The sequence below is a fragment of the Nipponia nippon genome, unplaced genomic scaffold (genome assembly GCF_047370975.1).
Source record: "Nipponia nippon isolate SJK-2023a ecotype South Korea unplaced genomic scaffold, ASM4737097v1 scaffold_9, whole genome shotgun sequence".
NCBI lineage: Eukaryota > Metazoa > Chordata > Aves > Pelecaniformes > Threskiornithidae > Nipponia > Nipponia nippon.
Genome location: NW_028262413.1, coordinates 9,963,591 through 9,988,268, shown reverse-complemented (window position 1 = coordinate 9,988,268; position 24,678 = coordinate 9,963,591). Strand labels below are relative to the sequence as shown.

The 24,678-nt window shown below is 46.1% G+C and overlaps 1 protein-coding gene across 5 annotated transcripts in view; it reads left to right on the top strand.

Moving 5' to 3' along the window:
* Window positions 1-24,678, top strand: part of FRMD4B (FERM domain containing 4B) — a 144,760-nt gene that overhangs the window by 118,332 nt on the left and 1,750 nt on the right. For 3 of the 5 annotated variants that reach the window (XM_087743914.1, XM_087743915.1, XM_009469884.2), the window contains exons 11-22: window positions 53-139; window positions 9,470-9,546; window positions 10,671-10,809; window positions 11,333-11,474; window positions 12,297-12,430; window positions 12,520-12,639; window positions 13,916-14,144; window positions 17,400-17,456; window positions 18,802-18,949; window positions 20,165-20,290; window positions 21,457-22,262; window positions 22,852-22,984. In XM_087743914.1, coding sequence (XP_087600040.1) covers window positions 53-139; window positions 9,470-9,546; window positions 10,671-10,809; window positions 11,333-11,474; window positions 12,297-12,430; window positions 12,520-12,639; window positions 13,916-14,144; window positions 17,400-17,456; window positions 18,802-18,949; window positions 20,165-20,290; window positions 21,457-22,262; window positions 22,852-22,984 — 2,198 coding nt within the window. Of the gene's footprint in view, window positions 1-52; window positions 140-9,469; window positions 9,547-10,670; window positions 10,810-11,332; window positions 11,475-12,296; window positions 12,431-12,519; window positions 12,640-13,915; window positions 14,145-17,399; window positions 17,457-18,801; window positions 18,950-20,164; window positions 20,291-21,456; window positions 22,263-22,851; window positions 22,985-23,896; window positions 24,674-24,678 lie in introns of those variants that run through there. The other 2 variants (XM_087743916.1, XM_087743913.1) reach the window with 2 other exon arrangements.

The following is a 24,678-nucleotide window of genomic DNA, read 5'->3' as shown; positions in this document are numbered from 1 at the left end:
AATTGCTTAATTCTTAAGTAGCTGTTGGTTCATGTAGATGTCCATTTTTCAGGATAAACAAGGAATCCCGTGGTGGCTTGGAATAAGTTACAAAGGAATAGGCCAGTATGACTTACAAGACAAAGTAAAGCCCAGAAAAGTAAGTTTTTTGCATCTGATTTTTTTTGGGGGGAGGCAGGTGGTGGTGCATGTCAGAATATGCTTTTTCAAGCTCTTGCTTGTTAGACCAGTGAGCAAAAGACAACGGGCTGGAGGGAGAAGGAGAATTCTGCTGGCACGGAAGCAGTGAAACTCTGCCTCTCACATAGTGGAAACTCCCTTTGGGAGCTTTGGCTCGTGTGTCATCTTGAGTTTGGTGGTCTCAGGACAGTCTGGATAGGAATTTTGGCAGCTTGCAGGGATAACTGCAGAAGTATGAAGCAACTGGGTTTCTGCAAGTCCTGAACTAAAGGCCTTGTACCTAAGCAGTGTTTTCACTTGGCTTTCATAGCTGTTGTTCGCGTGTGAAGTGGTAAAAGGCTCCACTGATATCCATGAAATACAGGGGGAACTGCGTGAAACTGCAGGCCTGTTTAGGCAACTATGTTTCCATGATGCAACAAGTTGTAAGGGGGGATTGAGAGTACACGCCAAATACTGGAGGTCGTTCTTCTCTTTTTCCATCCCTGTGCTCCCCAGTGTGTCTCCTGCAGAGTGAACCCTGCCAACAACCTCCCTTGTTGTTTAAACAAGGCACAGGGCCCCATATCGCACTGCTGGCTCCCTCAAAGCCCCCGTCAGCCAGCCGTAACAGGCTCTTTTGCCGGCAGCCTTGGAAACCCATCATGCAGCCCAGGCACACTATGTGTTGGGAGCTTGCCCAGTCCTGTAGCCGCATACGTCTCCCTGCGACAGGACTGAGCCCTGATAGTCTTTGAAGAGTTATTTAACGTGCTTGGCTGGGGGGAAGAGCCAGCACTGCATGTGCAGGGGCCGGGGGTGTGTGGTTGCTTTCTTGTCATGTCTTTGTTGGAACATCTAAGCCATGAGGAGATAGAGACCTGGGGTTTTGCTGTTCTCCTTCCCCGGGAATGATCTGGGCAGGAGCTCACATGAAGTGAGTGCTTCCTGCCAGGGAATTTTATATTTGCAAAATGATATTGTTTATTGTATTTGTGCCAAAAAACACAGCTTAACAAAACTTCGTTGTTAAGAGTAATTCCCCTTCAAGCTCCCAACTTGATCTCCTCTTTTTCCAGAGCAGGCTATGACTTGGTTTCTTTTGGTATATTTAGATACCTGTGTGTCCAAGGTTGAACTCATATGTCCTTCCTTTGCTTTGTTTAGTAAAGCACATAGTTTCGTCCCAGGTCTTTCTTACCATGCCTCTTCTAAATGACAGTGACACAAGAGGAACCCTAAAAAATGAAGTCAATGTTAATGCAGCCATTGATCATCAAAGGAGAGCATCAAGGAGCTCCTCTTGCTCTTGATCACTTCCCTGTTTGTAGGTAACATCTACAAGATTTTCTGGTCAGGTCAAACACGGATGGTTCTCTAGCCAAGATGTCCAGCTGCGACCAGCAATGCTCTCCAAGAAAATGCAGCCTGCCTGGCTAGAAGCGTTGCTTCGCCAAGCAGTTTTTATGCTTGTGGGATTTCAGTTTACAACATCAACCAGGCAGATTAAGAACATTTTTTAAGGTCAGCAGGGCCCAGATACCAAGTCACACCCTGCTACAGTTAGTTACAAGGCGTTGCCTTCGAATGCAGCAGGAACTGTGTTTAAGAAAAATAAAATAAAATAAAAACCAAAGGTCACCTCTATAGTAGAAGTGTTACAATGGAAATTATAATAGTTGTCTCCTTTACTGTAATTATAATTATACAACCGAGGATAGAGATTAAAAGGGAAGGTGGGAGAGAGGAGCCTAAAGGCAGAGGGAAGGTTTAATGCCAATAAGCTGATTGAAAAAGTGGGGATGGATATGGCTGTAGTATCCTTACGGATTTCTGTCTGGTGTTAATAGAAGGGGACAAAAATGACTTAAGCTACAGCTTGTCCCAGTCATGGCTACTTTTAACATGTTGCAAACAGTTTATTTATAGAAAAAATGTATCAGAGGTTGAAATACAAAGTGCAATTCTGATGTGATCCATGGAAGTAACTGCAATCAGCTCGCTTTTGGGGGGAAAGCAGATGCTGGGTCTAGAGAGGCACCCACGTCCAGACTTGGTTTTGGAGTTAAAATGTTGAGACACTGCTGTTTATTTCAGTGTAGCTGTAGCCTTGCTGACTGTGGTGCAGCAGACAGAAGTTTCCTTTTAGCCAATATTGTTGTTTGTTCATATTTATGAATGTATCGGAATATATTTCAGAGAGAGAAGTGTCTGTAGAGCTTGCCTGAGTCTCTGAGGAGTCAGCAAGCACAGTCCTTTCTGAAGCAGCAGGCAAGAGGGGGAGTAGGCATGTGAACTATGCCTGTCTTTTGGAGCAGAGATGCTAGTTTTGCTGGATTTAGCAGAATTTTCTTGCTTTGCTTTTCGGGATGGAGCCAAACTCAGAACTGCCATGTGCTGGTGTTATCCTGCTGTTTATACTGTGGATCAAAAGTGCTGTTGTATTTATCCCTAGCCATCTGGGAAAGAGCATCCTTATTGTGCTCCACTGCTCCAGTTAGTGATGTTTAAATATACATGCAGCTGATTAACTCAATAAAAGGGAAAGGCTGAGTCCAAGTCTAATGAACACCAAGCTGGCTTTTCCTAATTTTAAAGGTACAGGTGATCTCTGGGTGTGCAGACCTCTCTGATACTGGCTGCAGTGGGAAGCTGTTGAGTTTCAGGTGGGAGGCTTTGAACAGGAATTGGTGCCTGTGCTCCAGCTGAATTGACACCAGGCAGTTTTATGCTGCTCCCCATGTCTTCTGTACCATGTTAATGGCTGCTATCAGACATAGATGTAATGTGTTCATCACAGGCATCTGGTAAGAGCTAAGTTCATATTCAGAATAATAAAATATATATTTAAAAAAATTTAACTGCACTCATTAATGCAGTGTCAATTCCCAACAAATATAACCATCCTGCTCAAAAAGTGAAATCTTTTGGCTTTATCCAAGTAGGTCTTTAGGCAAAGAGACCTAAATATGAGCCTTGGAGCACAGTGGTTATCTCAAGATTTTGTTGTTGGATCAACACTGTTGTGTGAAGTCCAAGGTTGAGAACTCTTCACAGGAAACAACTTGCAAGACAGACCTGGATGAAGCAATCTCCAGATGCGTATCACCCAGCCTCGCGAACGCTTGCGCATGTACCGTCAGTCACCCGTGAGGGGAACGTGTGGTGTTGGAGAGGACAGTGTGTAACTCAGGGCTGGACCTGGAGAACCTGCCGTGTCTGTCTGTCTGTGTAAAGCTGGCTGGGGAGGTTTGAGTCTGGCTAGTAATATTTTGCTGGTTGACCTGAGATGGTTTGGAGAAAGGAGTTTTGTTGCTGTAAGTCACTCCTGAAAGCTTGTATTTCTTCGGAAGCGGTTTCTAGCGAAGTGAGCCCATGTTTTACCCCTCGCCCAGGACTGCGAGCTGATGGGAGCCAAGGGGAGCACTGTGCTCCAGCGCTGTAATAGACTGAAAATGGAGAATTATTTTTTGTGTCATTTATGAAAATTGTCATTTTCTTCACAGATAAAAGCAGTGGCTCCACACTGGCTGGAGGTTACACTGAGCTCAGTTGATTATAATCCTGAAGTCTCACAGGGCATAAAAAGACTGGGTTTGGCAACCCTGGTTCAGATTTCAGCTCAGACCTAGGATTAACTCTGCAGTCCTGCTGCTTTGCAAACGTATTCTCCCTTCAGCTGCAGTTAATACCGAGAGATGCCTCCTGCTTGCTATGGGGTGGCATGCCAAGATCCTGTCCCCAGTCTCCTCTGAATCAATTAGGAAAAGCATAAAACGGGTCCCAGGACTTCGTATGCTGTTTCAAAACAGAATAGATCTCCCTTTTATCTCTACCCCTATTCTTCTCACTGGTGAGATAAACAATGCGTCGTCTTGTTTATGGAGCGTGTACGAGGGTATGAGTTGAGTTTATTCTGCGTTCAGCCAATATGTGGTGATCCTCTGAGGGATGGGAATGTGAGAAGGCAGCTTGCTGGCTTTTTGACATGTTCTCCCACTTCATTGTGTTTCTGTGGGCGACTCCCTGGTGATAAATGAACTATAATATCTGAAGAGAAGAACTAATCTTGCTATGGTATTGTTTCAAATCTACAAGGATTTTGATTCTACTGCTGGTTGTCTTGAATACATTATGTTCTCAGAAGTGTTTTTGTTAGAGTATACTAGTTTTGAAATGGGTAATACTTATGATATTTTTCTTTTACTTCAACATATACTAAGAGCTGATGCTGAAAGTTTTCCCTTGCAGAACATTTACTTCATGTAAATTTGCTGTCCTGCTTTGCTGAATGGTTCAGAACACAACAGCATTTGTACAGGCTTCTCGGCAGGCGGATCTAACTAGGCAGAGATTTCTTTTACGGTGTTTATTTCTCACCAAGTAGAAACCATTGATTTAGATGAGATACTAAGTGCGCGTAATTATTTAAAATAAACACAGAGCTGTTACGAGACCGCTCTGAAATTCAGTTCCTTCCAGATGTGCAGAAAGTTGCTTGAGTGTCACCTTCCCCAAAACACACGCGTTTTGGGCCGGTTTTTTTGGTGCTGAGGCATCTCTCATTCTGGTTAATGCCAATGCTAGTGAGAACTGGGCAAGGATGGATCATAATGTATTAGAAAAAAATGTGACTGAAGAGGTTTTTAGAGGACTGGCTTAATATGTAAGAGATGAAGGATGCCTCCAGGTGAGCTCTACCAATTTATTATGCTGGCACAGGTGGGAGCCGTCTGCTGCCTTCTCTCAGAAGCCGCTGCAGGTGAGGCAGATTGGCTCTCTTGCCATCTCCTCAAATGCCTCCCTCCATGGCCAGGCGTAGCAATGTAAAACAAAAAGATTTCAGTTGAAGGTAGCATGCCAGACAGCAAACTGCAGCGGAGGGGCTGAAACACAGCCCTTCTTCCACCGTTGCCGGCAGGGTGGTAATTTCCTTCATTGGGGCGGAGTACGTTCCTGTGGGCAGAAATCTTTTATGTTTCCTTGGTCTGAATTGCCAGATTTGTCTTGAGATTGCCGTTCCCAGCCAGTTCCTGTGATGCTGGTTGCCGAACCTCCTTCCAGGCGCCGCACGTACCATGAGGTGCTTTGAAAGTGCTTCCCGAGGGAAAGGCTGCTGCAAACGCTGCAGCAGGGTTTGCACTTCCACGCTGACCTTACCGTACAGTGATCCCTTGGGTGGAAATTCAGAGATGTGGGTAATTTAGCTCTTGGTCAGAATTTGCCATCAACCTTGGAAACATCCCAGGTGCAACCCTGGCACATGTTGTGCTTGGCCACGCAACCCCTGCAGCCAGCTTCTTCCCAGATTTTCACCCCCTTGCAAAAAAAAAAAAAAAAAAAAAAAGAAAAAAGAAAAAAAAAAAGGAATTTTTAAATATTTTTTTAAACACAATGGATCAGGCTGATAGGAATATTAAGCAAAGGGCCCCTGAGCAGCTCTCTTGCACATCTCTCGAGGTGGGGGCTCTGCCAGCTCCTGCTCTGCGATCCTGATGGGGCCGTTTTTCCAAGCCAATGAGCTCCTGCTGTCAGGCCCAGACAAACTTGCATTTTATTCAAAACTGGATGCAAGATCAGCCAGGTAAAAAACCAGCTGCTTCTTTTATTAAGGTGTTTCACTACTTAAGCAGTCTGTGTCTGCTTTTTGTCTTGTTAGACTACAATTACAGCTCTTTTAGTATGGGAAAGAGGGTTAGGAGGGCGATATCTTTTTGTTCAGCATTCTGTAGTATCTCGAAGAGGATCACAGTAGAAATGCAGGAAGCTTAAACTCATGGGCTGGCAAAAGCAGCAGCTGGGTGGTAGGAGTCCGGCTGGTGCACAGAGGTGCCTGAGTAATGAGGTGTGATCAGAGAGCTTTGCACCTCCACCTTCTCCAAAAAGACCCAGAAAACAAACCTTGACCAGGCCAAATTCTGCCTGTAGAGTCAGACAGGCAGCCCCTGCTATGCTCAGTGGGAGTTTTCCTATCTAAATGGATGGGAAGGCTATTAAGAAAACATTCATTAGCTCAGGTGGACCTAATCATCTGGTTAAAGGGAACATACATTGCAAAACTTCCACAAAAACATTTTAATTATTCCTAATTGTTCTTCCAGCCCTCAAAAACCAGTTTCAGATTTCCAGATTTTTTTTTTTACAACTCTTTTGTCTTTTAATATGCATGTAGTTTAGGTAAGATTGAAATTAGGAACGATTTAGAAACATGTCTATACAGAGTTAGGGAGTATTTGAAGGGAGCAGGAAAACTCTAGTGCAGTGACAGTTTCCTGAGTATTGCCTTTTGACCACAGTTTAGAAAAAATTTATTTGAAGGAGTTTGTAGAATTTTGTTTGGTTTACTCTGGTTTATTCTTTGTTACTTTTTTTTTTTTGCTCTTGTTTGTATTGAGGCCTTTTTTTCCTCTTGTCTTCATGAATCCAGACATGTTAGGCAGAAACTTGTTAATACGTTCCTTCATTATTATTTTTAAGTGCACCTATATGAATACTATTTGTCCACATCTTATTCTGAAGCTACTCATATAATCATTGGTCTTTTTTTTTTTTTAAGGACTTGACTGCAAGAGTTGATTGCTAAGGAGCTTATATTGTTCTTAAGTGAGGTAGCTTAAGGACAGGGTGCTTTTCCGTCCTGTGTGCAGAATTTCAAACACTGCTTCCCCATCTCTCCTGCCACAGAGCAGCAGAGGGGGGAGCTGGAGTTATCCCAGTCCCGTGTGTCTTCGGGCAAGGAGGCAAATATCTTTGTGCTGAATGTACCCGGCTGCAAATGCTTCGGGCGCCCGTCAGCTCCTTTTTGGGCTGGGATGGATCTCACAGGGTGGGGAGGAAATGGGGCAAAGCTCTACCCACATCCTGAGGCAATTCCATGCAGGTTTCCTTACAAATGCAAAGGCTTTTTTTTTTATTATTATTATTTTTATTTTTTAATCGTTCTTGGCACCACAGATGATCAGGGATGCATCTCACCTGGGGGTTGCCGTTGGATTTGCACAGGCAGCTGCTCATGGAAGGGTCCACCCAGACCCTTGGAGCGCCGGCGTGTCCCTCTGCCTGGGCAGGAGGCTGCTCAAGGCGGTGGGGCAGCTGCATGTTGTCCCCCTGCCACATGCGACCCTCTTCACCCCCGCTGCCCCTAGGACAGCTCACCCCTTCTCCCGCAGCCCTCGGGAATGCCGAGCGCGTCCGGAGGGGAAAAACCCAGAGGAAGCGATAAAGGGGACGGGGTGTCAGCACCCGCAACCGATAAGAGGCGGCGAGGCAGTGTTTTTTCCAGAGGTCATGTTTGAAGCACGCCCGTCGTTTTTACGAGCGTGGGAGCAGGGCAGCCAGGAATGCAGCGAGATGCTTCTGGTCCAACCTGTTGCCTTTCGGGCATGAGTCAACACCGGCAGGGCCGGGACTCGGCCGCCGCAGGGGCCCGGGCTGCCTGCTGAGCCCCCTCGCCACGCTGGCTCCCACCTTGGCCCCCTGCGCAGCCTCGGGGTGCTCTGAAGGGGTGCAGCACCTTGGTAGAAGCCCTCTTCTGTTCTCTCCTCGGTTCAGTTTTCCATTTTTCCATTTATCTTGAGGGAAAGTGTGGGTTGGGGAGGCGTCGCCGCCGGGAGAGGCGGTGATGTCAGGCATGTGTCAGCAGTGGGAGGCGAAGCCGGCGAAAGCAGAGCAGCACGACGGGCCGCCGGCAGCGGGGAGGGATGGCACGGCGGCCGCCTCTTGCTCTGCTCTTCTCATGTCGCCCTTGACGCTTTCCGGAGCGGCCGGTGGTGCTGGGGAGAAGGGGCCGGTGCTGCGGGGAGGTGAGTGCGGGGAGGGCAGCCTGCCTGGCGGGCTGAGCGGGGCGGGGGGCCGCCCTCCTGCCGGGGTCCTGCGGGGGATCCCTGCCTGCTGCGGCACCCACGGGCGCTATTGCTCAATGTCAGACGTACTGCCTGAGCTGTCGTCTTGTTAAATTTTTATTTATTTATTTATTTAAAAGCTCAATGCCAAGTTATAAAGAGGGCAATTCTGAAAGTAGTGTGATTGGACAGGGTGCCTTCAATGCAAAGATAAACTTAATTAAGCAGCAGAGTAAAACTTCCACGATCTTTCAGAAAGTGACTTATTAGTTTACATAAATGACATTTCCCCTTTGCTGCATTTTTCATGTAGCAGGATCTAATAATAAATTGTAGTATTACAAAGGAAAGTTTTAACTAAACAGAGGGAAAGGTCACTGAAAGAGCCAGAGTTTTCCCCACAAGCACAGGCACTGGGTTATGTTTCATTTACGATTTGTGTTAAGAATGTTTTAAATGAAGCATGGCGTAATATGTACTTTTTTACCAAACTTGAAGTTCTTCCGTAGTCGGAGCGCGGTGTGTTGGGTTTTGGCAGAGGTGAGCGGGAATGTTGTGTGTCCTGGGGACTTCTGGTGTGGTGGCTACAGCCTTGAAGGCTTTCGGAAAACTCCTGTGGGGAAGGAGGAGGTTGTTGTAATGGCCCAGGTGCCTGGGCTGGATCACTGACTTCCAAGCTGATCTCTCCCACTTAACACTGGCCCTGCCTGCCCGTCCTGGGTGGAAGTTCCTCAGGTACCTCCCCGTGGGCTCTGGCTCTGGGAAGTAGCTGGCTGTAAACTACAACGTGTGCTGCTGCACCCCGTCACCTTCGGGTGACACCCTTGGAGACACCCGTACGGGTCTCCATGTGCACCCACGCACCCTGGCACTGCTGGAGAAGGGGGCAGGAGGTGGTGCTGCAGAAACCTGCACCGAGGGCCCGGGGAACAGCTTAGCCAAAGCTGGGCTGAGAAGATGCAGCCCCTGATGGATCATCTCCAGAGGGTGGCTAATGCGGGTGCAGAGGGAGAGCAGATTTGTATGAAATTCTGATCCCACGGGTGCAGCTGCCAAGCCCTGGTTGACTTTGATCTCTTCTCCCAGCTGGCACTTTGCAGGAAACCTGTGGTGTCCTTACAGAAGTATGTGTTGTGGGGTGGCTTCTTCCTGGAGCTGCTCTTTCTCTGTACGTTTTGTACCCCCGCTCCAAAATGTCATGCTGAATCTCTCACCCAGTGTCTTCACAAGAGAAAGGTCTTGGTTTTCCCCGAGCCGCTGCCATTCCCTGGGGATATGCTGACTGAGGGAAGAGACCATAGGTGTCTATGCAATTGCTTTGTATAGAGATTTTTGCATTTAATCAGAGAGAAAAGGACATAGCTGAAGATACACAGGAGTTGTAATTTGCTGAAATTGTATAACCTTGGGGGGAGAAAACTGGTGGTTCTTGGAGTGAGTGTTCTGCTTCTCTCTCCCAATTCTCCTAGCTATTCCAATGGAAACAGCTGGAAAATCTCTATTTCCGTGAAAAGAAATTTGCTGTGGAAGTACACGATCCCCGCAGGTAAGGCTGGAGGAGGCAGTTGTAGCAGCAGGATGAATCTTTACCCAGACTGAGGATTCATCATCTTGTGTTAACAGATGGGGATGGGAGGTGCCTCCGAGTTCAACACAGACCTGAGTTTACTCTGGGCTTTGCAATACTGAGCCTGATCCTGTGTTTGGCAGGACAGACCAGGGCTGGGTCCGGTCTGTGGGCAATGGACAAGTAGTGCTGCGGTGTTGCAGAGGGAAGGTGACAGCCGTAGTGAGCAGCCTGGAGCAACTCTTCATGTGTTACAGCTCTGGGTGTCCTTCTCTCAAATTGCCTACGTTGTCCACTGAGGGAGTTCTTGGAGCAGAAGGAGGACTATTTGTCATGGCCAAATCTGCTCCCTTTACAAAACCCTTCCCTGAGAGGCCGCTGTAACATGCCTGTGCAGCAGGAGATCTGGGAATGCAGCCAGCAGGACCTGGACAGGACTTTCTTGCTTACCTTCTGCCCTCCCCTGCCTTGGCAGCGATGCTCCCTCCTCTGAGCTTGAGCCGTCAGGGGCCTGAAGGAGCACTGCCGGTTAGGATGGGAGCTCACCCGCAGGCTGCTTTCCTGTGCTTTCCCCTCAAGATCCCTCCCAAGAAGAAAGAGCCTTTGCCCAGGGTGAATTTCTGACTCCACCTTTCTTTCTGCTTCTCCTGCTGCCATCCTTTCTGCCTCTGGCACAAGACCGCTGTGCCTCTCAGGTGGGCCAAGGAGGAGCCACAAGATGCCGTGCTGATCCCTCCAGGTCCCCCGTTCTGCCCGATCTCTCCTTTCAGGGTGCCATGGCAGTCTGCTCGCCCTTTCTAGGTTTATAGCTTACCCAGCTGTTGGTCTCAGCAACACAATTGCGTTGCTGAACTAAAGGCACAGCAGTTGCTGCTGCTTCGTGTTGCAAAGCTCAACCAGGAGGGGCTTTAACTTTAACTTTGTAAAATGAAGGGAAGGTTAAGAGGGAGGAAGGGCAGCAGCACCGGGTGGTGGGGAGAAGGAAATCTGAGTTTTCACACCTCTAAAATAAAGGCTGAGCCTTGCCTGGTTGAGAGAGAGACATTTGGGACTTTAAACCTCAAAGACCTGTCTTGAAATTGCATTTCTTTTCACCTCCTCAGAATTTCAGTGTCGAGAAGGACCTTTGGTCAGAGTGGACTGGTAGTGCAAACCTGGTATGCAAACACTTCCCTGATCAAGTCCATCTGGGTGATGGCAATCAGTCAACACCAGTTTTACTTGGACAGAAAGCAAAGCAAAGTAAGTTGTAAGGCATATTTTACTGTAGGCGTAAGTTTCAACACCTTTCCTGTATATCCTCCAGTGTATTGTTGTTCCATGGATAAACTAGTCTCCAGAGAAAAACATACAAATTGTTTTTGTCCACGTTTTGAGCAGGCTATTAGTGACAGTATTGTAATTCGATCCATTTTAGCCTGCCTGCAATTAAGAGCTATGGCAGTGTAATAACAGAAGAGGGAATTCTTACTTCTCAGCGTTTAATCTGCTTTTTCTTTTGTCTCCTTCTTGTGTTCGTTTTGAACACGGTGCAAACAGCAAAGAGGTTTATACTTGGGAGATGGTTCAGGCTTTGGGGGCAGAGGGGAAGAGGAATGCCAGCACCACCAGGTGCACCGCGAGCTCCTGCGTGATGCTGTTGCTTTAGCCCTTAATTTTGTGGGAGATGAGGTGTGAAATGTCATCTTCTGTGACCCTGTGTTCTGAAGTTAATTAGAGGTAACTTGATGAGGCTGGAATTTTTTTTCCACCCAAACTCCTTCAGGCAAAAATTCCTTCAGCTAGAAGTTTGGATGATATTGCCATGGATCTGACAGAGATGGGAACACCAAAAGTTTCAAAGCTAGTGACTTCGGAGGCAAAGAACCAGCTTATTATGGCCAGCAATGGCAGTTTGATCTCATCAGGTAATACTTCGTGTAAAAGCAAGGTAGCGAAGTACCGTGGGGCTTGTGTATGTTAAAAGGGAAAACAAAGCTAGCTGACCATAAATACAGTGACGTGTGTGAAGGCATGTGTTAGTTATGTATCTGAAACAGTAAAGTCAATGGTACAATCTGCTGTTCCCCCACACACAACTAAGAAAATAAAAATATGCTAGATGGATAAACGCCCATATACTGTTAGTCCATGAATAATTTGATATCAGTTTACCAGTCAATCAGTCCTTGAATGACTGTAAGCGTCATTAAAATCCGAGGGAAATTTGATCCAGGCTAACTTTAAGCGCTTGTACTAGGAGTTGAATTGCCTCAAGCTTCCTCAAGAATGAGGAGAGAAGATAAATGCTTCCAAATAAAGCTCAGCTCTGGAGTGGACTTTAGATCTCTCCCTGGACTCTGGAGGAGGGGAAAAGGAGGGAGGTAAAAGCCTGGCTGCCACACGTAGGTGCCTCGGGGTGAATTGAATCCCAAGTGGGGAGCCTCAGTCTGTCTTGAATGCAAAGTCAAAGCTAGAATAGCAAGTATATTGTAGATATCCCTAACGCGTTGACTTATATTCTGGGTGGTGGGTTTTTGGGGTGTATACTTGGGACTTATCATGCAAGTATATACAGTGAGGGTTTGAAAAAGTGTAGATTTCCTAAAAGCCTGCTTGCTGGACGTTGCACTTTGAATAACATGTTGTTTTGCTGGGCTGGACTGCTTTGGGGAGATCTCTGCTTAACCTGACCACAAAAAAATGGCTTTTACCTCCAAATCCTCTGATACAGAGAGTGTATTTTTCAGGGTCTCAGGATTCAGAGGTCAGTGAAGAACAAAAGAAGGAGAAAATTATGGAACTAAAGAAGAAAGAGAAACTCCTTCAGGAAAAACTGCTTCAGAAAGTTGAGGAGCTGAAGAAAATCTGCCTGCGAGAGGCGGTGAGAACTGCACCTTAGGCTGGGGTCGGGATGGGCAAGAGCCCTTCTCTCCCCCCAGGCCTTCACGTGAGGCCCTCTCTGTTCTCCAGGAGCTGACGGGCAAGATGCCTAAGGAATATCCTCTGAGCGCTGGAGAGGAGCCTCCCCAGGTCAGGAGACGTGTTGGCACGGCCTTCAAACTGGATGACAACCTGCTCCCGAGTGAGGAGGTGAGCGCTGCACTTTGTTTTCACAGTGAAGGTGGGGTGGCCAGACCGGTGACCAAAGCCACCGGTAAATAATCCAGCTCTTCCCCGATTGTTTAAGAGGAGGCAGCTGGGACAGTCGCTTGCATGGGCTGGGAAATTTAGACCAGTACCGCCCTTATTTCAGCCATGCTCCCTTTGAAATGATCAGGAAGTTGGCTGTTTCAAAAGGCCTTAAAATCCCCTGACGTGAACCCTGATGTGGCCACGCTGTTTGAATTTTAATGGACATTTTGCTGCTAATTAGAGAAGAGCAGGTGCATAAGGCCATTTGGCAACACATGACTATGAGCTTTTCTTGAGCATTGATTTGTGTCAGGTTGAGATTGTGTTTGAACCCAGAACGTGGCAGGGACGTGCGCTGTCCCCCTTGCAAAATCATCTGTCTGTAAATATAGTTGTGTGACAGGTGACAGCAGGAGAAGATTTATCTCTGGCTTAATGCAAGTTCCACCTAAGTAAAAGCTCTGTATATTGCTCAAGAAGCTAATATGAACTTTGCTGGCAGAGACTGACTCAGGAGATATGGTAATTCAGATATATGCAGTTTCTGGACACATACCGTTCCCCCTCATTCCTTGTGAGATTTGTTAACAAGCTGCGTCATCCAAATAGTAAGTAGGTGCTGGGCACTTTGCATCTGCCTTTCACCAAAAACTCGCTGCCGTGGCTTACAGTGCTGGTGTAATCCATGTCTGCAGCAAACTGATGCTATTGAAGCAAAATCCTACTGACCAGATTTAATAACGTGTTCCTTAGCACCTCTGCAGTGCCTTTCATCTGAGCCTCTCAAAGTTGTTTACAAACAATTAATTAAAGCCTCCAACTCCCTGTTACGTAGGTATGGTGATTTCAATTGCCATTTTTGTTTTCTCTAAAGCAGAGAGAGATTTTTGAACAGATGTTTTCAGGCTTGGACTTGGAGCAGGAGGTTTAACAGCCTGCAGGTTGGCTTGTGTAACAGAAGGGTCTAAACCTGAATTTAGGTGTCTATTTTACGTCACCCAGGCTTGAGAACTTTGGACCTTTCTCAAGAGATCTCATGATCTTACACTTGTCAGAGAAATAAGATGTAAGGATTTAATATGCTTAGATTGTCTTGTGTATAAACTGTGGTATTTCTGTGTTTTGTGCTCAAGATTTCACTTCATTACCACAAAAACAGATCTTCTATCCAATAACCATCATTGATAATTTCTACCCAGAGTAGAAGCAAATAACTCATCTCACGAATTTGCAGGATCCCGCTTTGCAGGACTTGGAGAGCAATTTTATCATACAGCAAAAGCTGGTGGAAGCTGCAAAGAAGCTTGCCAGTGAGCCAGACCTCTGCAAAAATGTGAAGAAGAAAAGAAAGCAAGAATATGCTGATGCTGTAAAAAAGCTGCAAGAGATAGAAAATTCCATAAATGAATATAGAATCAAGTGTGGCAAAAAACCAACCCAGAAATCAACTCTTACTCTACCAGGTAGGCAAGAGAATTCCCCATGTTGTGATGAAAATGGGGGGGGCGGGGGAAGTAATTTGGCTCACAAGTTTTGTTTACATCTCCTCTGTATGATTTTTATCTTCTCCAAGGCAGTTAAGTAAGAAAAATAGAGATGCAATTGCTGCATCTGATATGATAAGTGCACTGCTTATAGGCTGAGGGCAGAAGAAGCTGCAGTTTTAGGAACAAGTGCAGGCACGTTCCAGCACCAGGTACAGACTGCAGGTGTTATACATAGAGAGGCTGGCAGGAGCATCTCAGCCGAAATTGGTGTGGTGTCTGAATTCATAGTGTATTGAGTGCGGTTGTACGTCTAAGCTGCCATATGCAAGACCTCTCTCCCTTCCCTTCCGCAATGCTTGAGTTCTAGCCTGTGAGTTTTTCTACAGGATTGAGGAAATAAGGATCAAAGGCTTTATTTCTTGATTAAAAAGTACTGATTTCCAGGAAGACATAAGCGAAGTTTAAGAGTTTTTATGAATACAAATAGTGGCAAACAGATTTTTGACTAAATGCATTCGCCATTGATGAGCACAGTGAAAGCAGATACCCTTGCCTTCTCCATCCTGGAAGTGTGATTTTCCTCAGGGAGGTGAGATTCTTGCTGCTTCGTAGGATAAAGCATGGAAACTTGCTAGTATCCAAGCCAATTGAAGGAGTTTGGGAGTAGTAAAAGCTCATCGGTATTGCAGGTTCTTCTAGTTTCTTTAGTGAGTAACAGTTTTAGGACGTTTTACTTCTCTTCTCCATGGAAAATATATATGGATAATTGTTAATGTTTAGTTGATTTCTTTTTTCCCCTTTGTCCTGGAGGAAATGCTGTTTCATGAGGTTAGTGGGGCTTTTCCTGGGAATCACAAGGTGGGAAAGAAAATGCAAGATTTTTCTACTGTTTGTATTGATACCCTCTTACTGACCCTTGAGAATGAGATCTCTTGCCAATATGTATTTTCCCTGGAGGAGACCCTTCTGTGCACTGCCGGGTTTCTCTTGGGGAAGCTTCCACCCTGCCCCATTCCTGTTGAAAGCTTGGTTTGGATTCTTACCCAGCACGAACCATGGTAGCACTGGGCTATCCATCATCACAAAGTGCTTGTTCTGAAAGGTTGATGATTGCTATTTAATGTGGCTCAGCTAGGTCCTGATTGACGGAGATGAGGACAACATCTGTTTTTCCAGTCTTTTGCTCACCAATCTGGATACTAATAGTGGGAGGCCCTGTATTACCTGGGACACGTGGCGTGTAGTAACAACCAAGAAGCTACTGAAGGCCAGTGAGCAATGAGAGCCCCGTGAGGCAGCATCCATGCACAGTCACTGCTGTTTGTTGCAGGTGTTTTTTTTGTCTTGTTGTGCAAACAAGTGACTTAGGAGTTGGTCCTTACACATTCAGCCCACCATTTTGCAGCATTTGATGCATGACATCCTTGTTTGCTGTCTGAGAAGGTGGACACAGCCAGAAGGGACTGGACTCCGTGTCTCAGAGGGTCTCCTGTCCTGCAGGCAGGGACTGCAAGACAGCAAATACTTAGCCAGCAATAAGTTAGCTGCATTCCCTTCCAGTTCCTGACTCTTGCAGTGCAATGTGTTTTTGTTTACCTGAAGCAGAACTGTCATCTGCTTCCATAACTGATTTTATGTGTAACCTGTTCACCATCGCTGACTGTACTCTCGAGCTCAAGGTACAGGGTTTCAGAAAGCTGAGTAGTGATGAGTCACTTGTGGCTGTGAATATGGGGAATGACTTGTTGGAAATGACGTGTTAAATAGTAACATTGATTTATTGAACCAAACCATAGCTATTTTCATCCCAGCCCCTGAGGGATAGGAGGTGAAGGACATACTGGACTGTCTCCTGCTCCCCATGTTCCACTGTCCCTTTCCTTTGCTTCCTCTGTAGCCTGGAGTTTCTTCCCCTTTTGTGGGGAACTGCACAGATTTGGGATTTAAATTCAGAGCGCCCCCATATGTCAGCATTGCAAACCCCACATGAATCCAGCAGTGTAGCTTTAGGCTGGCTTTTTTTTTTTTCCTAGGTAGACTTTTTTCCCCCTTGCACTGGGCCCAGTTCCATATTTCACCACCACATGGTCAAACTCATGTGAATAAGCTCCCCTGAAGCTTTTTCCCAGTGTCGGGTTGCAAGCAGAGCTGCAACCCATCCTCGGTGGTCTGACAAGTCCCCGCAGGGCAGGGGCCAGCCCTGATGTTTTGCTGTTCTTGAAAAGCTGCTCTATTTACTGAATTCTTGTAACCAGACCTTTCCTCGCAGCAAAGCGGGACAGCAAGGGAGCAATCTATGCTGCATGTGCTCATGATGACTGATGGGAGAAGCAGGTGTCATACACGAAGTGGCTGCCACTGTCGTCTTTTGTTGCTTCCTTCCCCTTGTGTGTGGAGGTTCACGCAGACCTTTTTCCCCACCAGTGCCGTGTCTTGCCAGAAACGGCCTAGGAACAGATTTTTCTCTGGGTTCATTATCTCTAGTCCTGTTTTTCATCACCAGCCTAATTTCTCTGCTGCTGCTGGTCTGTTTTAAACCTTAGCAAGGTACAGGCTGTCTCTGAGTGAGTGACAGCATGTAATATCAAGGTGAGAGGACAGGCAGGTGCAGCAAAGCGCTTTGAATAAATAAGAAAATGTAAAAGAAACAGAAATAATTTGCAATGTCTATACAACAGTTACTGCTCTCTGTGTTGTTGGAATTTGCAATAACTTGATTGAAATCAGTGGAATTATTGTGGATTGATATTAATTTAATTAAAACAGAATTTGTTTGCTGATGAAACATTCAAAAGTGAATGCCAAATTTCAAAAGGCATTTCGTACCTACCTGGTGGAATTTCAGGTGTACCTAGAGGAGATTAGATGCTAGCAGCCAAGATCTACATGTCTGTGTAGGCTCCTCGCTCCTATTGGAGCACCAGAGCACCCTGTGAGATCTGTTGGAAGTTGGGTGGAAAACACCTTTGTAAATCTTGGCCTGATTCCTACTGCAGTTGAAAAAAAACCTCCTTTGATAATTACTTAGGTAGCTTGCTGAACTGCAGTGAGCACAACTAGGTCGTGATATCCTCCAAAGCAGGGCTGTCTTCAGGCTGTTAAGGGCTAAAGCGTGCAGAGGGAGTGTTACAAGTAGCAGCTGTCTCTGATGCTGTAGAAAATAAACTGTACGTGATATTTGGAAATTAATGTTGGGTATCCTGTGCTTAAAGTGCTTGTTTCCATTCACAGATGATATAATTCCCTCTGAGAGCAGCTCCCTGTCCGATACAACCACCTATGATGATGGTATGTTGCTTATCCTTTTCTTCTTATGAATTGGCCTGTTCAGAGACATTCCTTTGACTTAATGTCCTTTAGCCTACTACTTTGGTGACTTTCAATGACAAATTATAGCAGAGGAGAAAAGAGCTTAATCAGGAATGTGTTTCCTCATAATGGGTTAGTTATTGAAAGTTTCTGCTCTGTGAGCTGATCTGAGTTGTCCTTAGAGAAGATGATTGGTTTTAACATGACGAACCTGCAAGCTGAAGGCTTTGAATTTCAAACAAATACTTCATCCCTAGGACCTGGCCAGAGACAGATGAGCGGCTGGAGGAGTTACGAGCTGGGAGGATTTGCCCAGCCCTTCTGTCCTCACAGCTACTATAAAACTTAGAAGAAAAAAAAAAGTAGAATAGTCAGAGATATTAATGATCTGTTTACGTTTATCTGTTACCTAGTGAGCTTGCATCTTGCATGGGTATGGTGTTTGCTCAGCTTACTCATTTCACACACACACCCACAAATACACACATTCACGCCCTGTTCCACAAGGTGGAAAGGACTTGTCTTGCCTCTCCCTTAAACCGGATAATCATCATTTGGGGACAAACATTATCGAAATTATTACTCGCTTTTCAGTTAGGGCCTAATTCTGATCTCACTTTGTCCCAGTTTTATACCCATACAACCCATCTGGTGCTTTAAAATGGAGTTACACCTGATTCCTGCTTGTACAAGTAGAAGTAGAGCCGGGGCTTTGGCTTCTGAAAGTGTTCTCTGTGATGCTTGTCCTGCATTTATATGCATTAGTCGGAGTTTCGTCTTGGCTCTGATGGGACCTGGGTTGTGCCCTAAGCAAAGTGAGAACAAGGATCAAACCAGCATCTTGCCAATTGCCTTCAGCCAAATGTGTCTGTCAGTTGTCTTTGCTCATTCAGTCACTTTTGAAGTCACTCCCTTTTAGGTTGTATTTATAAAACTAATTCTTGAAATGTCATTTTCAAGTAAAGAGCTGGAAGGTGAGGGAGAGGAACTGGCCTTTGCAGAGGCTGAGCTTGCCTGCTTGGCTATGGGAAAGACTGCGCTGCAAACAGGTGTTTTCCCAAGGAAGTTTCAATTTGTGATCTGGCACAGCCCCAAGCTGTGTGTAATCTCCGTAGGAGTTGGTGCTGCTGACATCCGTATGAGCCTCCACGAAGTCCTGTCCACATGAAGGAGAGCTCAGTGCAGGCAGCAGAGCCTTTCTAGATTCACAGCTTCTGTCCTTGTCTCTGTAGTGCAAAATGTTTCTGCTTAGGGGCTACAGATTTGGACATAGGGCAAAAGAATCAAGGGCTTTGCTAACAAAACACATATTCCTTTCCAACAGTCAGTGAATCGCTTCCTGTGCCAGCACAGAGACCCAGCTCTGCACAGCTTTCTCCAAAGCTTCCTCCACCAAAGTCCCTCGGGGTGGAGAGAATTCATCTCAGAAAGTCATCCATAAACGAGCAGCTCTTGGAAACCAGACACTCCAGGTAGGGCACGTCTCACTGCTGCTGTGCTCTCCGCCCTGCTGGCAGGAGCTCAGTCTTGCCCCTGCCAAGACTCCTGTTGCTATCGGCACTCCAGCGGAGCCTGCTGCCTCCGCACTCCTCTGCGATTACAGGATTTGGTGATGGGAGCTAAATTTCCTGTTTAGTAACAAAAGTGTGTATAAGTAGTTGACACGGTCTCCGAAACTGTAGGGTAGTATAGTCTTTGTGAAGAGGTTCGAGACAGGTGAGAAATTTAATAGCAAGGGCTGTATTTAAGGAATTGCTCGTGCCCACCAGTACTGTCACCCTTTGTCGCCGTTTCTGTGGTTTGTTTTCAGTATTAGTTAAACAAGTTGTAGTTCTCCTGATGACTGTGCTTAATGGCTTCAGATGACACCAAACCATACCCATCCCTCCTGATGGTATCGGTATTTCAGCAAGTACGTTGTCAAAGCGTACAGAATTCGCGTAAGTCCTGATGGGCAATTCTCCGTGTAGGAGCAGAGTTACTGGGATTCAACCAGCTACCATCATTAGTGCCAGCTGCAGGGACTGGCTGAGGTTCCTGTGTGTATCTGTGGGATTTGGGCACTTTTTGAGCTAGAAGAACAGTTCCATGGAGCACATCAATAGCAGTAGCTCTGCTGAGGGTTGTGTGATAAATATGGGTCTGATGTGGTGCTGGTTGTTCTCAGTGTAAGGATTCCCACTGATCTTGATATTTGTTGGACTGTCTTGCTTGTGCAGGCTGTTGAGGGCATGCTTAAAAATCTTTTAAAGTTTTGGGCAATGTCATCATGTCTTTGCGTTTTTCTCATCTGTCCCTCAAGATAAGCAGAACGCTCCTCCACATGAAATTCAGAAGTTGAATTATAGCCATATGTAACCATTTAGCTGTGATGTGCTTCATTTTAAAACCTGATTCCTTTGCTTCTCTGTTACCTGCTCTGTCTCTTCTGCTTCATACTTCTGTCCTTTGGCGGCAGCTTTTCCTACCGGTCATCCTGTAAGGACCTCCCTTGAACCATAAGAAGGGGTTGAATTTTTCTACCTGTTTAACAGTTCTGTTCTTTATATGGATAAGCACATCCAGTTATGCCCTTGCCTGTTTTTTCTGCCCTTCATTTTGTTTCTTCAAGACTTAGGGTGCACGTATTCTGTGTGCTGCGACTTGCGTGGCATTTAACCTAACTGGGATTGTCTCCTTCCTTACAGGGACCCGCTTTCGACTCACAGCAGTCCTTACCGAACCCTGGACCGGCCGCCCCAGCCCCATGGAGGGAGAAGCATGCCTACAACCCCCGTGCTCACACGCAATGCCTACAGTAGCAGCCACTTACAGTAAGGGGGCTTTGTTTTAAGTGCAGTGTCCATCTTAGGCAGCAGAAGAATAAAAGCCAATGGTGTTAAGAGGGCAAAGGGTCCTTTGCCGTGCAGCTTTCCCTACAGCAGAGTCAGACCGTCAAGATGTCTTTTCTGGATATTGGAGGCACAAGGTTAATATCAGCCACCATCTTCTGGCACAGTCCTGCACCAGCTTTGTGACATGCGAGTGAGGGCATTTATGTGAGCCCTAACCCTGTCTGGCAAATAGCAGCACGCGCAAATGGGTGTCTGCATAATTAGGAGTGATACGGAAGCTGGCACACAAATATTGCCTATCTGATCATGAAAGACTATAGGAGAAGGGTCATTTCCAGATAGGCACCTATAGGGAGTTTTAACAGGTAATGCTTGTTCAAAAAGTTTCTGTAAAATACTTGTAAGATAGCCAGAATTTATTTTACATTTCCTTTGTAGCCTCGTTTTCTAACAAAGTGAGGCTTATGAAATTGTATTGTCCGTCAGCTAGTGATTTCCCCACAAAAACTTGTTCACGAGCTGACAGATGTCCGCTGTGGATTATGTTCCTGCAAGCCTCCTGAAAAACTAAGTGGCTGGATCGAGGAGAGAGATCCCAGTCAGTGCCCTTACTATGGGAAGAGAGCAGCAATGTGAGCTCACCTGTGTTATTAGACAGAATCCATGCTGGGGAAGGAGAGATGCTATAAATCTTACAACGTTATCTAGAGCTCATGGTTTATTTGGTTGGGGTAATGCAGCCTTGAGAGACAGAGCCACAGGAAACCCATCTTCCTATGTTCTGCTCCTAGCTCAGTTACTTGTGTAGACTGTACCTCCTTAAAAACTGAGAGCGCCCTCCTGTAAATCATTACAGAATGTGAGTTTGTGAGCTTTGCTGCATGTATCCCTGCCACTGATTAACCTTGCTCACCATGATATATTTTTTTATATGAGAGATCTCCTACTGTTGCAGAAAATCTAAAATTCAGCCAAGCTGAACTTCGTGTAATGCAGATATTCTACGTAGAAAGATAAGACTGGGTTTGTGTGGTGCTTTGACTGGGGAGGCAGCATGCCTGACTTGCCCATGCATGCTCTCTCCAACTGTGTGTGTATGTTTGCGTGTGACTGCCTTTAACCAACCTACATCTGTGTTGTTTCAGGCCAGATGTTTCCCCGCACCATTGCCGGCAGCGCAGCGGAAGTCTGGAATCCCAAACCCACCTGCTGTCTGAGACTCCTGCTGAAAAGGCAGCCTTCACCCTCTCAAAGTCCCAGCGAAGCAGCAGCACAGAGATCCTCGATGATGGATCATCCTACACTAGCCAGTCAAGTGCAGAATATTACTGCGTGACACCTACTCCCAATCCATATTATACTACTCAGACACTCGACAACAGGACCAGGGGTCGAAGACGGTCAAAGAAACAAAACATTTCTGCTGCAAATTCAGGAAGTATGCCAAATCTTGCCCAGAAGGATATCCGCAATGGTGTCTACCACAAGAGTCAGGAGCAGCCTTCCTCTAGTTACTATATTTCTGGATATTCCCCATACACCGAATCTGACGTTTATTACAATGGAGGATATGTTTATGAGAGTGATACGGAGGGACAGTACAGTGTCAACCCTTCCTATCGCTCATCGGCACATTACGGATACGACCGTTACAGGGAATTCAGGTCTTACCATGAGGATGAAGTGGACAGAGTACCGCACAACCCATATGCAACCCTGAGGCTTCCAAGGAAGCAAGTTGCTAAAACGGAGCATATAACCAAAAACATTCACAAGGCCTTAGTAGCAGAGCATCTCCGAGGCTGGTACCAACGTGCCTCCAGTCAAAAGGAACAGGGTCATAGCCTGCAGGCAGGCTTTGAGTCTGACAGAGGATCTCAAAGGAGTTTGGGCTTTGCTGGTCTGCAGGCGCCGTGCTCTCCTAGCAGTCGGGTGTCGTCTTTCTCTTCAGGTAATGTCTGATTTCTTCTGAGTGTTTTTCTAAGTCCCTGCTGTGCATCGAATTCTGCCCCCCTCCGCTGCCTCGGTGAAGTCAGCAGAGTAGAAGCAAGGCTAGAGCTCTGTCCTGAAAGGTAGATGAGAAACCTGAATAGGATCTTGTTGTTCCATGCTTGGGAAGAAAGACTTGCTTGTTGCCTTCTCCTGTGGGTAAAACTGTCTTTTACTCTTCGTAAGCGCAGCAGTCCAAAGAAGCACAAAGAGCCACAGGGGTTTCGAACAGGCGTATTTACCAACTAGGAGCAATGTGCAAAACTTCATGCCATGTAAATGCAGTTGCCTTGATGGCTTCCAAAATACAGTACAATGAGCATCACTGAATGGGTCAGAAAGTCTTTTTAAAGAGATTCCCTAACTCCAAAATACCACCCGCACAGTGCTTTCCTCCCTACAGGGCTTGTAAATCATATTTTGAGTTTGCATTGTCTGCTTGTGTGTTCTGCAGAAACCCATAGAGATCGCTAATGAGAATTGTCTCATTTGTCTCAGCTGATTTAGCTGGAGAAAGATCTAATTTGCTGTAATTTTTTTTTTAATTCCAGCATCTTCTGCAAACACCGCTGGGAACTGGCGAAACCCACTTGCGCTGGGACTTTCAGACTACGATACATTGTCTCATTCCTCTTATGCCAGCTGTTACGGGAATGTTTATGGCAATCTTCCTTTGCAGAGCAGGTGAGTAGAGTATACCAGGATTTTCTGCCCTTCCCTCCTGCATTTCACAGGGTGTTAAAACTTCTGAGAAAATCAGCTTGATTTCAAAGGGCCAGGTTGAAGAGTAATTATAAAACTGACTTTGTGAGAGCAAGTCTTCTCTGTGTGGAGTAGATCAGGTGTTACCACCACAAACTGTAACACCGATATTCAAGGAAGGGGGAAGCAGTCATAGTGAAGGGTGAACTCATTTATTTCGCAGCCTTTTCCTCTGGCTGGTGCTGGACCATCAAAAATCTTGCACTCCCTGGTAGCTGCGATGCTCGGAGCAGTGTTGCGGGCAGGGCACCCACTGAGCCCAGTCCCTCTCACCCCCTGTGACAGGAGGTCTCTCCTGCACCCCATCAGCAGTCCAGCAGGACGCAGTCCTGTTGTGTTCCTGAAGCTGTAGTGCCTGTGCTGATAAACTTTCGGAAAAACAAGGAAGGATAAGTGATAGGACTAGAGGAAATGGCCTCAAATTGAGCCAGGGGAGGTTTAGATTGGATATTAGGAAAAAATTCTTCACCAAAAGGGTGGTCAGGCCCTGGAACAGGCTGCCCAGGGAAGTGGTAGAGTCCCCATCCCTGGAGGTATTTAAAAGCCTTGTAGATGTGGTGCTTAGGGACATGGTTTAGTGGTGGACTTGTCAGCGCTGGGTTAACGGTTGGACTTGATGATCTTAAAGGTCTTTTCCAACCTAAATGATTCTATGATTCTATGAACACCTCTCTTCAACCTCATGTCTGAGTGCTGGTGTTCGAAGGCACATCTTGCTTGGCAGAGCTTAACCCAGGAACCAGGCGGGACATGCTGCTGCTTGCAGATCTCACCCTGCTCATGGGGGCTCTCCCGAGGACTGCAGGGAGCCCAGGGTCTGCTCTGTCCTTGCAGAAGTTCCTGCAACTCTCTCGCTGCTTCTACTTGGTGTTTTCGGTCTCTTCCCCGGGCTATCGTACACCGGCTGTTACCAGTGAGGACAGAGACCTCCTGTCCAGGGCAATGGCTCTGCCCACACAAATGCCATCACATTTAAGTACACTTATGCTAAGTGTAGCCAGCTGTAGTAAGTACCCCAAGTTTGTGCCTCCTGCTTCATGGGTTGCAGTTTGCACTTGCTGCCAGGCTGACTTGCGTGAAATTACTGAATTTTTAATTTTTTTTGTTTTAAAATAAATGAAAGTGTAAGAAAAGACATAAAAGCCTCTGCTAGATCCTTGTTTCTGAGCTAAATGCTGTGGGCTTTTTATTGCGGTAATTTAAAAGATCCTACAGTAAGTGTTTAAAAACACAATTTCTACTAAATTCTTAACTTGCTATAATTGGGCTTTGAAAACTGCTTATTTTGGCAGCTTTATCTAAAGGAGGTTTATTAGCTATTAATTTTCCATATTCTGAATCACTTGTCTAATCGTTCATCTGTTTTATTTTCTATTTTAATGTGATTATGGCAAATGAGCAATCAATACGCCCTACAGTCTTGACAATTTTGAGCAGCTGAGATCCTGTTGCACACAATTTTACTAATTACAGCATGAAAACTGGGTTTGTGTTTGGATCCAAATTACGCTGGGGTGAGCTCATAGTAACCAGCATTACTTCAAGCCCAAGGGAGTTGCATGAGTTTGTGCAGCACTTGGAGGTCTGGGGAAGACCCTCAGCTCTCGCTGATCCCT